This window comes from Lampris incognitus, chromosome 16 (assembly GCF_029633865.1).
Source record: "Lampris incognitus isolate fLamInc1 chromosome 16, fLamInc1.hap2, whole genome shotgun sequence".
In the NCBI taxonomy this organism is placed as follows: Eukaryota; Metazoa; Chordata; class Actinopteri; order Lampriformes; family Lampridae; genus Lampris; species Lampris incognitus.
In genome coordinates, this window is record NC_079226.1 from 17,873,418 (window position 1) to 17,885,753 (window position 12,336).

A 12,336-nucleotide genomic window follows, 5' to 3' on the forward strand; every position below is an offset into this window, starting at 1 on the left:
AAAAGCTGTGACCCAACATAATTATTTGTGTACTTCAGCCATGCAAGATGACAAAACTATTTACACGACATATGCACTGAAGTAAAACTAGCATTGCCACCATTTTTATTGCTCATGTTGTGCACAGTTTTCTTTGAACAACTGTTGCATGACAGGTACAAACACACACATACGCACACACACATGCACGTCCTTCAGTCTTGTTAGTCAGTCTAGTGTACGTATTTGTATAGCCCTAAGTCACAGTTTCACTCTGTGGGATTTGCATTCTCACAGTGGAAAAACTGGTAGATACGGTAAAGAACAAGGACAAATAAAATCAAGGCTTGCATCAGTTTATCAAGGACCTTGATTTCCCATTTTCCGTGACCAAAATTAAACCTTTTTATTGAAAAACAAATTTATCATAATTGAACCTAAGAAATTTTCAAATGGAAAATGCTACCTGAACTTGTCACACAATATGTTATGAATAGAGATTGGAGAGAACTGTGGCCTGATGGCCCGGGTGGAAATTGGATTCTAGATTTTAATAGCATCCTGTGGGGGAAAAAAAAGGGTAAATGTTCCTTTGCTGTCCTCTTTGTTACAGGTCCTTTTTATATTCCAGGCCTGGTTCCATTTTCCTTCAATCATCTTGAGAGACTTTTGGTAATAATATAGTCTTGAGTATGAATAGGGGCTAGTATAATGCACCATTCCGTTTTTTTTCTTTTTCTTTCAGGAAATGCTGAATTAATTGACCTTTTCTATATATGACTGTTATTTGCACCAGGGCATTGATAAAGGGCATTTGTGTCAAAGAAAACAAAACAAAATAAAAACAAAACATTTGTTTAAGTTGGAAGATTGCAGCATTTTAAATCTTGCAGACATGAAATTTACTGGCCATGTTTTTCTCCTTGAGTAATTACTCAATTCAAATAGCATATATTTCTCTCCAGGAGGACAGTGCTTGGGCTGAATGGATACTGCCACTGCATAAGTGTCCTCAGATGGTTGTTTCCAAGGCAACATGGGGAGGGCATTTGGAGAGGGAGGTATAAAAACACAGGCAGCTCCTTGCCGAGACTTACACTGAGGCAAATGCACGCTGTCAGCACAGAGAGATCCACAGGACTTGCTGCACACTTTCTCTCTGTCTTACTCTTTCTTCAGCACCCTTCCAGAAGTAGCGGTTAAAAGAATGATGCGACCGAAAGATTTGCGCCAGGGCTCTGGCACCAAGACTTTCCTGGATGCCATGCACGGTGGCAAAGTTCACTTGGCGCGCTTCATCCTGGATGCACTGGATGGACGCATCATCAACTCGAAGACGGAGAACAGCCGCACCCCGCTGATGTTTGCCGTGTGTCTGCAGGACCCAGGGGCGAGGGCCAAGTTCACCCGGCTGCTGCTGGAGAAAGGTGCTGATGTCAACTGTCAGGATGAGGATGGCCGCACAGCCCTGAGTCACGCCTGCGAGATGGGTCACCTGGATGCGGTCAAACTTCTTGCGCAATACAACGCTGACCCAGATGTCTCTGATGCCTGGGGGAATAGTGCTCTGATGTACGCTGCCTTCTCTGGACACAGTCAGGTTATTGAGTTCCTGGTCCGTGCTTTCAAAAGACTTGGGCTCAAGCTGGACAGAACTAATAATGCAGGTCACTCAGCCATCCAGGTGGCCAACTTTTTTGGACACAACCAATGCGCCCAGATACTAAGCTTCCCTTGCAGGAAGGGCGCAGGGACAGATGAGCCACTTGTTGAGGCAGGGAGCTCTGCAGTCGGAGAGTGTTCACTACCCAACAAGCTTCCCCGGCATGTCCTGGAGAGATTTTCCAAGCAGGTCAGCAAAAATGAAGATCAACTGCCGGGCGTATTCCAGAGACAGCTGAGGGTGGGAGACAGTAACGGCTTGTGGAGCCGCCTCAGATGTCCGAGGAGCCAGTCTCCAGACTGTGACAAACAGCGTCACCACCAGGCTCTCCCACAACAGATGGACGGGGATCAAAGAACTCTCTTCACGGCCAAACAGCTCCAAAACTGCCAGCAAAAAGACCCGAGAGGGGTTAAAACACTGAACTCCCTTCCCGAGCCGAGTCAGAGAGGCATTGGCCAAGACGAACAACTTCAGTGGGAGACACGGGAAAGCTTTCCACTCTGGGGCAAAGCAAAGTCATTCAACCTGGACCTCCTGAGCAGCAGAAAGCAGTCCTATCAGGGAGATGTGCATGACATGAGCTTGTCAGCCAGCAAATTAAAGAGAGCCTCACTGCAGGACGAAGGATCCCTGATAAACAAGATCGAATGTGACGGGAACACCCGGGGCCTGATAGATGACGCTGACAAAACCGACGGCGTGCCAAAACCGCTTTTGAATGGCAAGAGTCAGTCTGTGAGAGCAGCCGAAGAAAATGGCAGATCGCAGAAAGATGAGACTGACCACATGGCTGCATCGGGCAAGAAGGAGCTACAAAAGAGGGGGAGCATCTCATTGACTGGCAGAAACAAGCTGCTGTTTGCAAGAGGGGAGATGGAGTCGGGGAAGATTCCCACCCGTGCCCCGGGGCTCATGGGGCTGGGGACGAGACTGCTTCGTCGATTCACCGCCCCAGAATTCATGAGGATGGTGATAGACTGTTCCCCAGGCTCCTCACACTGCAGGGGCCGGATGTCCCGCTCCGAGACCTTCCCCTTGTCTCAGACACACCAGCAAGTCAACAGCCAGCCCAGCGTCGACAGCATCAGTGGAGTCAGGTGCGAGTTTGAAAGCAACTTTTCTCAGTCCAGCATAGACTAGAATGGGGACAACGTGAAGCAGCAGATATAGATGGTAGAGACCCCCCCCCCCCAGCATTTAGAATTTTGCCAATGTAATAGGACTGTTCAATAATGTCTTGTAATATAACAGTTCTATGTTTGTGATTTACTTTATGACTACCTGTACTGGGTATATGATAAATAATGCTGCAAATTAAATTTCAGGCTAATTTTAATTTCAGTGTTGTACAGTTACTTCGTAATGCTGAATATCACATCATTTATACATAATGTAACACAATATCAGTCTCTGAGTTATCTAAAATTATTTAGTTACTGTCCTTTATAATATGAAGGGTTTATATTGTATCAAAATACAGTGTATGCTTTAGCCTCTGTTTATAAAAAAATATATTATTGTATTTATTTTTGCCTAGTGATATTCTGCTACATCGGTATAATTGTGCAGTATATGATTTAAAGTTGAAATCTAATAAAAAGCATATATGGACCTGCAGTGGCATCCCATTGAACCTTATATATATATATATATATATATATATATATATATATATATACATATGCATATACACACATATATATATATATATATATATATATATATGCATATACACATTATACATGTGCATATACATGTACACATGTATAACGTGTGCATGTATATGCACACGTTAGTGTGCTTGTGTTTGTGCACATGTCTGCGCACAAATGTGTAAGAGGCGGCAGCATTGAAATGAATTCATATCAAACCGATAGTGTTCAGCTGAGATTCAATATGCATTATTTATTGATTTATACAAAATTAAATTAATGTGTAATTCTCTCTTTCATGAATGAGCCACATAGAAATACAAATACATGAAACATGTTGCCATGTATCCGTGTCAGAATATAAACACCATGTGCAAAGTGTTCTCAGCTGGTGGACGTCCTGCAGCATCACATGCCAAGCCTGTGTGCTTTATCGAGGCAAACCAATACAAACACAGCCATTCACATCTCACGTGGCAACACACGCACCTGTGGTTTTGTGACAGTACAAAGAGGGATGTCAAAGGCCAATACCGAGACGCCATACACAACACACGCACGCACGCGCACACACATTCATTCATTTCATATAACTTACTACAGTGGATCAGCAGGTATAAGGTCCTAATATACAGTATTTGTAAATACATTATTTGTCTGCTACGTTTCAAGTCCATATTTTAAAATGAAACCTTATTTGTAACTTCACATCATACAAACGACCCACAACACCTTTTAGAAAGAAAAGAAAAAAATAAATTTGAAAAGGAGCATTATGATTCTGATGACTTTCCAGTTGCCCATTAGTAGCAGCTGGACCTTCATCTACCTAATTATTGTGGTAATAAAGAACTCTTGTCTCTCATATTCCAGTGTTGCACACATTCAAGCATTCACGTCGGGCCAGGTGTGCCTCCATTTGGCCATGCAAAGAGTTTATTGTCTGTAGTAAAAGAGTACACTGACGAGAACATAGTCCAATCTCCACAACACAGAGCGTGTGTTTGTGTTTGCAGAGGCACCTTTATCCAACCACTCCGTCCCCAATAATGTCACAATGAGCTACTACAGTTTGAGCCTAACACAGCTTTAAGCTTTTACACAGCTACTAATAGTACCCACTATGAACACTACAAGAGGTCTTCAGTGTAACACGTGCTCATTACAGAGTTTAGTGGAATTTGGTTTATGTCAATATGCACCATGGTGTGTTGTGTTGAGAGGAACAACCCTACTGGATGTCACAGGGTGCCAATCAAAGCAGGCTCAAAAAAGTTGAGATGTGAGGAATACTGCTCGCATGCTACCTTCATCTCAATGCTAAAGTGCTTCTCTCTCATGTCCAAGCCCGTGCTATGTCAGCCAGCCAAACTTGCCGTCCTGCCGTGAACACGCTAACAAGCACTGGGCTGCTCTCTGGAGCTGGTCCCCTGCTGGCTTTGGTGCTGGGACGGGTCGTGGCCTGAGTCTATGTCCCAGGCCTCGATAGGACAGACTTAAGGTGGGTGCTGGGGCACAGGAGCTCCACGGGGTCAACAGCGGGACATGCGCTTGCGATACTGCTCCACCAGTGGGACCAGGCACTGGGGCGAGCCACTCTGCAGCAGGAAGGGGTGCTCCAGCAGGTCAGTGGCGCTGGCCCGCTCCACTGGGTCCCGGGTCAGCATACGATCCAGAAAGTCCTTCAGCACTGGAGAGATCTGGGGCAAAGGGGGAAAGCATGACCGACAGGGATATACTACTAATAAAAATGTTGCAAGTGTATGTGTGTGTCGAGGTGTAGGTGTGCATCAGTCATTCTGCCATTTTGACTGTTGTGTCTCTCTTGTTGAGTTGTTGTGTACATTTGTGTATTCTCAAACCTGGCTGATGTTGCGTACAGTCGGTGCCAGCTCATCCCTTAGTCTCTTCATAGCTGCTACAGGGGTCTCACTGAAGTAGGGGGGCTCTCCATCCACCATCTCCACCACCATGATACCAAGGGACCAAACATCCACCTGGTGCAACCATACCACAAGAAGGAGCATATCCTTAATCCCTGTTTCATCAGTAAATATCAACACTACTGGCATTACGGCTACCTGATAGAGATCCTTGACTTATTTTGGATAGATGTGACAGTGCACCGCCTCACCTCGGTGCCATACGGTGATTTGGAGATAACCTCTGGAGCCATCCAGTAGGGTGTGCCCACCAGGGACTTCCTTTTAGGGATGTCTTTACTGATCTGGGCGCAGAAGCCAAAGTCTGACAGCTTGATCTATCAGCCAAATGAACAAAATCTCATCGTAAATATGCTATGGCATACAGTTCAATAGATGATCAAGCTTTATATAAGTAAATGTGACCAGGTTGCCATCAGCAGAGATAGTATCACCTTTAAAGTCACTATTTTTTACAAACATTCACATGATAGCCTTAATCTTTTGTTTTTATTATTATGTTGTCTTCATCCAATTTTTATAAAACTGTGCAGTATCTTATTGTGTTATGCGTTATAATTTATTTTTGACTGTTTCCCTTGATTGATAAAGCTTTTTGTAAAAAGGCTATATGAATAAAGTGCATTATAATAATCATTATGATGAATATTATTATCCTCTTATTCTTCTTCCGCTTCCTTTTCTTCTTATTAGTAATGGTAGTTGTAGCAATATTATTATTCTTTGCGGTGTAAGTATCATTGTTATTACTGATACACATATTGTAGAGAAAGAGAGAGAGAGAGAGAGAGAGAGAGGGAGGGAGAAAGTGTTATATTGTACCCTTCCATCTAGTGTGAGAAGAATAGAGTCACTTTTGATGTCTCTGTGGATGACTCCCTGTGAATGGAGATAGGCCAGAGCCTGCAGAACAGCCTCGCACACTGTGGCGATCTGCTCTTCATTCAGTCTGTGGGATGAGAAACACACACACACACACATACCTTTTAAGTTTATATCCTTTGCATTTAGTCGGGACATATTTCCAGGGGGACCCGCAATAAATTTAACAGCAGATAAGATCAAAACTGTATCAGCAACACAACAGACAGAAAATAACACATAGTTTAGGGGACAAATCAGCATCAACCAGATGCTGGAAAACACATTCATTCATCCATTATCTATACCCACTTAATCAAATTCAGGATCGCTGGAGCCTAGCCGAGCAGGCATTGGGGAGCAGGCAGGGAGACACCCCGGACAGGTTGCCAGTCCATCACAGGGCCCACACACACTGTCTCTTTCACACCATTCACACCTGGAGGAAACTGGAGTACTCAAGAGAAAACCCATACAAACACATGGGAGAACATACAAGCTCCAAACCAGAGGGGCTGAATCGAACACACGACCACCTTGCACTGAGGTTACACCGGCTCGCTGCTAAAAAGGCACAGATGTTTTCAGCTTGTCAGATCAGTGATATCACCGCAATATACGCAAGTCAACCAGGAAATTTTTACTTTTTGAACTGCAGGCAAAGTCAGGTGCCATTTGAAGAGGTGGGTAGCCATACTATTACATGGCAGAACCCTGTTTCCTGTCACACGTGACTCATACAGACGCGGTCTTGAGTTTTAGAGCAAGTACATAGCATGATATGTAATGGTGAGATAAATGATGGACGCTTGAGTTCTCATTTTAACAAGTTACTTAATAGCCGTAAAAAAAGATAACTTGAAATACATATTGCAATCTGAAGGACATTTTTGTCAAGACGGTGATTTGACACTCACTGTCTGTGACAGCTGTCTCGTGTGTCAGCTGGCCTAAGGGAAATTCTTCATTGACTCTGGGGTCACTGTACATATATTAACACAGTTTCTGGTAATATTCGAAAATTCACCAACATGAAAAATTACATTCAAAGACAGTTTCCCTGCCCCTTCTTTTCGATATATCGTCCTTATTTCCACCAGGGAAGATCTCACGTTTCACCCAAAACTGACTTCCCACGCGTCGTTTCGTCCATGCACCAGTTTGACTGTTACCGTTATGATGAGTCCCCCCTGACAGAGATAGCATGTTAGCTTCCGGGAAGAGGCTGAATGACTTTGCTCTGCAAACCTATCAAAACTGAAACGTCCACCAGTCGACACTATACTGCCCCCTAGTGGTTGAATTAGTTATTAAATATGTTCTGATAACCAAACAGCACTGCCATGCTTGTTTTCTAATGAGTGTTCACCTAAATGTTTCCTTGGCTGCACAATTTGCTGTGGTTTTTAGGAATCAATTAACAGTTTCATTTAGTAGACTCTTTTGTCCAAAGCGACGTGCATCTGAGAGCTGATGTAACACAAGCAAAGCTCTAAGACAGGCGAGAACAACGTGTAAGAGCCATAAAGCTAAGTTCGAGTCCGATAGGACGTAGAAGCCAACAGGCAGTGCACAGAGGTTATGCATAGAGTACATAGACACAGATTTAGACAGAAGCAGAATCACACAACCTTTGGTAAAACAACAGCTGCGGGCACACGTCAGGGGACCTACATTGTTTGCAATGTGTGGTTAAAGTACAATAACTTCAGCACTCGCACCTGGTTTCAGACACGATGTTGGTAAGTGCTCCACCCTGCAGATACTCCATGATCACCCACAGCTCCTCCTCCACCAGGGCTGACTTGAACATCTCCACCACGTTCCTGTGCTGGTAGTCCCTCATGATGACCACCTGCATTACAAAACATAACAAACAACATTAGTATCAAAATCTCAAGTCAGTGGAGATAAACAATGACTTGGTCAGTGATCAGTTCTGATATAATAATTCAAATTGATATTAATATCTAGAATAGGATTATAAGGAAAAACTTACACAATCAATAACGAGTAGCAAACAAGAGCAGACGTGACTGATGTGTCTTGTTGAAAGAGAAGGTGCATTATGTGGGGATTTATAATCAAATGGCTCTTGTCATGCTTTGAGATGATGCAGACAGAGTTCGTGGGAGTCAAATTGCGTTACGTCTCATTTTACCTCATTAAACAGTAATTCTCTCCTCTGCTGTCTCCGCAGGTCCATCATTTTCACGGCCACCTGCCTGCCACTGTGCTTCTCTCTGGCGATGCAGACCACCCCTGTCGAGCCCTCCCCAATCTTCACAAAGTTCTCCAGGTAGGACCGTGGATCTCCCTTATCCACCACCATCTGCAGGGCAGCTTTGAACTGTTCATGTGTCACCTTGGGTGGGTCTGGTGGTGGTCTGGGCAAGGGATGCTGTGGAGGTCTGAAGGCAGGGGAACAAGTGCCTGGAGGGCTGGTGGCAAGGGAGCCTGTAGGCGAGGGCCGAGGTTGGGATGGGCTATCCTGCCTGGGGTAAGGAGGGTTAGGGCAGCCAGAGTGTCTCAGGAAAGGATCTGGACCATTGGGTCTAAGGCCCATGTTAGGAGACAGCCCCAGGGTGTAGCTAGCTGAGGAGCGAACCGTCCTTTGGGGTCTGATGCCACTAACCAGGGGACTACTGGTGCCAGTGGGCAGGAAGCTGGAGTGGTACCTGGTGGCTGACTCTGCCTGCAAGATAACAGGGAGAGAGAGACACAGAGGGGTGGGGTGGGGTGGGGGGGTAGATTAAGGAGAGATGGCCACCTGCCAGGGATCCATGCCCTGCTTTCTAACTAAATGTAAATCATGTCCTTCATTCTCACACTTTGCCTCCACTTCAGCTGAAATGGTCCATGTATAGATGTATCTGTAGGGCCCCAAATGTCCTCCAGAGATCTTGCTAAACAGACTTTTTTTTCAAAATGTACAAGCTCTCTGGAACTGTAAACTCACAAATCATATTTTATCACCATGAAAAATAAAAGATGCCAACGTTTACAATGAACACTCAGCGATAGCATGAAGAGCAGCAGCAAGAGAAGGTTGAAGGGAAGGTTCTGATTTCTCAGCAAGCTTAGCATTAAGGTGATTTCCATTAAACATTCTTGTCAAGAGATACTTAAACATGAAACCAATGTGGATTTCACATAAAAATATGGCGAGCAGTTTAATTATAATATTATGTTCATAGCTCTTATTAAACCTCATGGTCTGTTCATTAATTAGTGATACATGTACGGTTCACCGTCCACCGTGACCCTGGCCAGCTTTGGATTTTGGACCCTGGCCACCTTTGGATGTAAAACCTATTTAAAAATACCCAATGTACCTTATATTCATCTCAATTACTAATAACATTAAAAATATTTAGGGTTAATGGTTGTTATTCGAAATGGGTCATTTTGACCCGAACAGAAAACAGAGGGGTTAAGGAGGCCATACTTGCTATGTATAAATAGTGCATTATCTCTGACTACAATAATGTTCAATGCGTTTGCTAGGATGTCAGACTTACTTTCAGGTCATAGGAGGAAAATGGCCGCCCAGGGCTGTTGTGGGAGTGCATGTAGAGTGGTACACCGGTGTGGAAGCCAGAGGCCTGTGTCCCCTGTTCTCCATGAGACTGCTGGACTGTCATAGCCGGGCTATAAAAACATGCTATAGGTCTCTGGCTTGGTGGGACCCCCCTGGGCAACTGGAAGTCTCTCCTCCAGAGCACCCTCTCTTGGGGGCTGCCCACCTCACCGCTCACATATGCCCCATGACCAGGTGTCTGGATGGCCTGGGACTGGACAGGTTGTAGAGGGCCGTCTAAGGAGTTGACGCTGACCTCATAGGTTGATGTGGCCCTGGGCAGGACTCCGTTAGGCTGCAGGGTAATGCTCTTCTTCATACCCAGGTATGGGGTATTGGTCTCACTGTGGATGTGTCTGGTCTTTTCCTTCCAGTGCTGCTGGTCTGGGTCCTCATCGTCATCATCGTCTTGGGCCAGGCCCTCGTACTGGTAGGCGTCCCCTTCCTTCACCTCCCCCAGCCTTCCCAGAGACTGGGCCCTCTTTCTGGCGGATGGGCTACTCTTCCTCAGAGAGTTAGAGCTGGTCACAGACAGACGGCTCATGTCATTGATCATGGCCGCAATGTAGTCTCCGTGGCCAATCATGCTCCCACGCACAATTGTCTGAAAAAGGAGAGAGGCATCTATTTATCTTCGCCACATTTCGCATCAATTTACAGAAAGCTCATGTTATTTTTCAGCTAAAACAAATGACAAAGGTGGCATAACCATCAGTCAGAGCCAAGTTAAAATTAGACTTGAGAGTCTGTAAAAGACACCTTTGTCATTCTTTGAAGGCACAGACTTGAATCACTTCCATCACTGTCTGAAACTGACAATATGCTGACCAGAATACCCAAGAGAAATATTTCAAGAGACACAGCATGGGTCAACCGCTCAGTTTCTCGGCCCATGTTGTTCAGAAGCCACAGAAAAAGAGTTACTGTCAGCTCTTAAACGATCACATCTCAAACTTATAGCAAATACAAGGAGTTTAAACTGATCGCAAAAAAACCCCCCAAAAACAAAACAGTGAAACAAAGTTGAGATGTGCTGACAGAATGGGAGTCTAAATGTTGAATCGATCAGGCTCTGGGAAGAGTCATGTTTGGTTCACTATTAAGTCAGCAGCCCTTCCTGGTTCTCTGGTCCGGTGCCATCGCAGCTACACAGGGGGGTAGAGGTCAAGCTAACATCTCACCTAGCACCTCTCAGATGGAGAACAGCAGGTGATATAGCCGCGGTGTGAGAAAACTTTTTGGAAGACGCCAATCGTGGCAGTCCGATTTTTTCAATATCACTCAAGTTTTGTCTTTCTGTCCTGCGTGAGTGAAATGCATTCTACTGAACGATATTTGCTCACAGTTTTTATCACCCTGTGGCGCAGCATTATTTACATCGCCGGCAGCTCTTGCGCAATACCAATGATGCTAACGATGCCTTTAAAATCGTAAGTCTGACCTGGAAGCTGATGTGACGGTTCTCATATTGCAATGCAACGATCATATCGGGTGCGTAATGAAAATGCTGGTCTTTTCTCTATATTTACGGGGGGGGGGGGGGGGAGGCACATAAACAGCATCGACAGAGTGCTCCATGAAGTGTTGAAATCCTGAGATTTGCAGGCTTTATCGCTCACTGGCATTTCCTTTGCTGTACCTGCACTTTTTATCCCCTCTGCCTGACATCTGTGGGAAGGCACCATGGATCGTTATTAATTGCCTGCATGGAGTAATAAATCTTGTGGCCCTCAGAGGATTCAACATTCTCCAGTCAGTGTACACAGCAGGGTCATTAGCCCAGCCCCATGATAAATAAGAAAGCAATGTGACAGCGAGGGGAGCAAGACTTGGACTTCCACGTTGTCATCACAGGATTATGGCATTTTCTGAGGCAGCAGGGTGCCTCTGCAGCCCTGAAGGCCACATCCAGATTCTGTTTCTGTGTACAAAATAAATAACCCAGCATTGCTATTAATACAACAGTCTTTCGGACATAAATACTAATCATCATGGGGAAAAAAATTACTCTGCGATAGATTCTTAAGGGTTGCATTGAATGGGGTCGAGCAGGAAGGCCTAAGTTAATTACAGCGTCATGTTCATTAGCGGGCAAGTTCAAGAAAAGGTGAGGGAAGGGGATCAATAAGCAGGTTAGCCTCAATGTACCTTCTTTGGCCTCAGTTCCACATCTGTGATCCTGGAAGGGTCCACCATGGGTTTGGGCCTGCGCAGGTTCTCGATCAGACTCTGCCATTGGGTCGGCAGGCCAACGAAGCAGCCCCGCTTGGCGTCGAATGAGGTATGGACCCGGTGCTCAAAGTTCTTGGGTGCCGATATCTCGGGCCTCTTCTTTTTCTTCTTGCGAAACATCCTCAGGTCCACAAGAGCGACAGCTTGTCTACTTCCAGAGGGCCCTGTGTGCGAAATTCATTCAGTCCTTAGCACATATTATAGGTAGCTTGCGTCCAAAAAAAATGAAATTTGAGCATGCACAAATAGTTATTCTCTACTACCCCACTGACCACAGAGACGTTGACTGACCACTGTGCTCTAGGCCTCCTCTCTGAGTAGACATATTAAAATGGAATCTGCCAACAGATGATTTTTCCACATGGGAACACAGGGGAAATATTCAAGCTGTCTGTCTAAAAGCTCTGGGATGTGCATGTTCCA

The 12,336-nt window shown here is 45.0% G+C and overlaps 2 protein-coding genes across 2 annotated transcripts; one reads left to right on the top strand and one right to left on the bottom strand.

Moving 5' to 3' along the window:
- Window positions 1–1,186: 1,186 nt before the first annotated feature.
- On the top strand, window positions 1,187–2,818 carry LOC130126871 (uncharacterized). Its single transcript, XM_056296514.1, has one exon. The coding sequence runs from the start codon at window positions 1,187–1,189 to the stop codon at window positions 2,783–2,785; it is 1,599 nt and encodes a 532-aa protein (XP_056152489.1). The 3' UTR covers window positions 2,786–2,818.
- Window positions 2,819–4,319: 1,501 nt separating this feature from the next.
- Window positions 4,320–12,033, bottom strand: LOC130126638 (serine/threonine-protein kinase PAK 6). The gene is made up of 8 exons (XM_056296241.1): window positions 11,830–12,033; window positions 9,623–10,285; window positions 8,263–8,796; window positions 7,823–7,956; window positions 6,063–6,189; window positions 5,432–5,557; window positions 5,160–5,294; window positions 4,320–4,997 (listed from the first exon to the last, which is right to left on the bottom strand). Exons 1-8 carry the CDS (start codon window positions 12,031–12,033, stop codon window positions 4,830–4,832), a joined length of 2,091 nt encoding a protein of 696 aa, XP_056152216.1. The 3' UTR covers window positions 4,320–4,829.
- Window positions 12,034–12,336: the final 303 nt, after the last annotated feature.

Excerpts from the sequence above, each read along its gene's own strand:
- LOC130126871 (XM_056296514.1), top strand. The coding sequence starts at position 1,187 with ATGATGCGACCGAAAGATTTGCGCCAGGGCTCTGGCACCAAGACTTTC.
- LOC130126638 (XM_056296241.1), bottom strand. The coding sequence starts at position 12,033 with ATGTTTCGCAAGAAGAAAAAGAAGAGGCCCGAGATATCGGCACCCAAG. Across the intron at positions 8,797-9,622 it reads TTTCCTCCTATGACCTGAAA|GCAGAGTCAGCCACCAGGTA; the intron begins GTAAGTCTGACA and ends GTTATCTTGCAG. Across the intron at positions 6,190-7,822 it reads AACATCGTGTCTGAAACCAG|ACTGAATGAAGAGCAGATCG; the intron begins GTGCGAGTGCTG and ends CTCATCCCACAG.